The 2343-nt window shown below is 35.2% G+C and overlaps 1 protein-coding gene across 2 annotated transcripts in view; it reads left to right on the top strand.

The window, feature by feature from the left end:
• Nucleotides 1-874, top strand: part of BMX (BMX non-receptor tyrosine kinase) — a 57869-nt gene extending 56995 nt beyond the window's left edge. Inside the window, exon 19 of one of the 2 annotated variants that reach the window (XM_017512364.1) lies at nt 423-874. In XM_017512364.1, coding sequence (XP_017367853.1) covers nt 423-497 — 75 coding nt within the window. In that variant the 3' untranslated portion in view covers nt 498-874. The remainder of the gene's footprint in view (nt 1-422) is intronic. The other variant, XM_017512365.2, reaches the window with a different exon arrangement.
• Nucleotides 875-2343: the final 1469 nt, after the last annotated feature.

The raw sequence follows: 2343 nt of genomic DNA on the forward strand, positions 1-2343 counted from the left end.
GTTTTCTCTTCCATGATATCTTCTAACTGGTTACTGTAGGTATATGTGAAGGCTATTGATTTTGTATGTTAATTTTATATCCTGCTCTCCTGGTGAATTCCTTTATTCTTTAAGTTGGTTCTAACATTGATACTCTTAGATTTTCCAGGTATACACTAAAATCCCTGCAAATAAAGAAGTTATTGGGGCTCTAATTGTTTTCACCTTCTGATGGCATTGGTTGACACTTTGAAATAATGTTAAGAGTGGTTGTTATAGTGGGCATCCTTGCCTTGCTTCTGACCTCAGTTGAAATGTCTGTTGTGTTTCCACATTTTAAAAGTTGCTATCTTTAGGACTTAGGTATAAATATTTTATATATTTTATCTTAGATCATAACTTTCACCATCTAAAACATTGGGTTTTTTGTTGTTTTTGTTTAGCTTCCAGAAAAGCGTCCCACATTTCAGCAACTCCTGTCTTTCATTGAACCACTTCGGGAAAAAGACAAGCCTTGAAGAAGATATTAGGAGTGCTGATAAGAATGAATATAGATGTTGGCCACCATTTTCATTCATTTTAAGGGAAGTAGCAAAGCATAGTGTAATTTAGCTAGTTTTTAATAGTGTTCTCTCTATTGTCTATTATTTAGAAATGAACAAGGCAGGAAACAAAAGATTTCCTTGAAATTTAGATCAAGTTAGTAATTTTGTTGATGCTGCTCCTGATATAACACTTTCCAGCCTATAGCAGAAGCACATTTTTCAGATTGCAATATAGAGACTGTATTCATGTGTAAAAACTGAGCAGAATTGAAAAATTACTTATTGGACATTCATTCTTTTCTTTATATTGTCACTGTCACAAGAATTAAATATACTACCAAGTACAGAAATGTGGATATCTGCCTTCATATTTCAATGTTCTCAAACTTTAGTATGCATGATAATCAAATGTAGAGTTTATGAAAACAGATTCCTAGAAACCACCTCCATAAAACCTGGTGGAGGAGGTCTGGGTACAGCCTGTGAATTTGTGTTGTTAGCAAACTCCCATACGTTACTGAAGCAGTTGTTCTGAACTGTCCTAGGGGACCTCATTACATGGTGGGGTATCATTAGGTGGTCCATTATTCAATCTAAATGGCACAATTCTCATCTAATATCCAGATTAGTACAATGACTCTGTATGTCATGTATAAAATATAAAACTAAAGTTAAATAATATTAATAAATAATATATTAAATATGTTTCACATAAAGTAAATTTTTAAGATACTAAGGTACAATTTTTAGAATTAATTATTGCTTTCTAATCATCTTAAATCCTTGAGTTTGGGGATCTGGGGCTTCTAGCTAGTTTGATAACTGAAGGTGTATTTCAGTCTGCTATCTTAACACAAAAATGCAGAAGTACTATTTTAGCTTCTCATGCCTATTACATAGTATTTCAGCTTTAAAACTGTACCTGGGAATGCCCTTCCTCACGGCCTGCTACTGAACCCACAGGTTTTAACCTCTTTCTGAATATTCCATTGTCTTTCTATAATGTCAAGAAGGGAGAGATAGAGATTCTGTAGAGGGCACCATTACAATGAAGAGACACCCCAATTAAACCATGCTGCTATTTTCCAGAGATCAGTCAATCATCTCCTCTCAGAGACATTCATACCCTCTCTCATCCCACTCTATCCTTCAGCCACCAGCTAGTTTCAATGCACTCCCTCTTGCTTATTTGTTTCTTGACATTTCATTAATAATTCCTTCATTTCAACAGAAAATTGACACTTGTTAACAGTCTTCTATTTTTTACGGAGGTACACAGATCTCAATTTACAATGAACTGTAACTCAAAATAATCACAGGGCATTTGTATATTTTTTGTAGTGTGGTTTTTTTTTTCCAGTGTTGACTGTATGCTAGGTTCTCTCCTACCCAAGAGAAAAGAAAGAACAGGTGACCCAAACTCTCTTTCTCAATGGACCCAGAGTCCGAGGGGGGTGCCAGCTTTTCCTGAACCCCACTCAGAGGATGAGCTCATGCACAAGCTGGGTCTTTCTGGTCTCCCTCTTGAAGATTTTTTCCTTTCTTCTTCTTCTTTTTGTATATTTACCATTTCAACAAATCCTCTTTATAACAAAATACACACTTGTTGCAAAAATTCAAACAATACAGAATTGTTTACTATGAAAAGAAGCCAAAGCCCCGCTTAGAAGCACAGCTGCAAAAATCAAGTCAGGCAATAACTTAATGTACCGCTAGAGGTTTATCAGAAAACAAGTCCAGTGTTGCTAGGAGGAGCCAAGTAAAAGAACACTATTCATAGTATTTCTTTTCTTTGTTTTTTTTTGAGATAGAGTCTTGC

This window comes from Cebus imitator, unplaced genomic scaffold, assembly GCF_001604975.1.
Source record: "Cebus imitator isolate Cc_AM_T3 unplaced genomic scaffold, Cebus_imitator-1.0 Scaffold471, whole genome shotgun sequence".
Lineage (NCBI taxonomy): Eukaryota > Metazoa > Chordata > Mammalia > Primates > Cebidae > Cebus > Cebus imitator.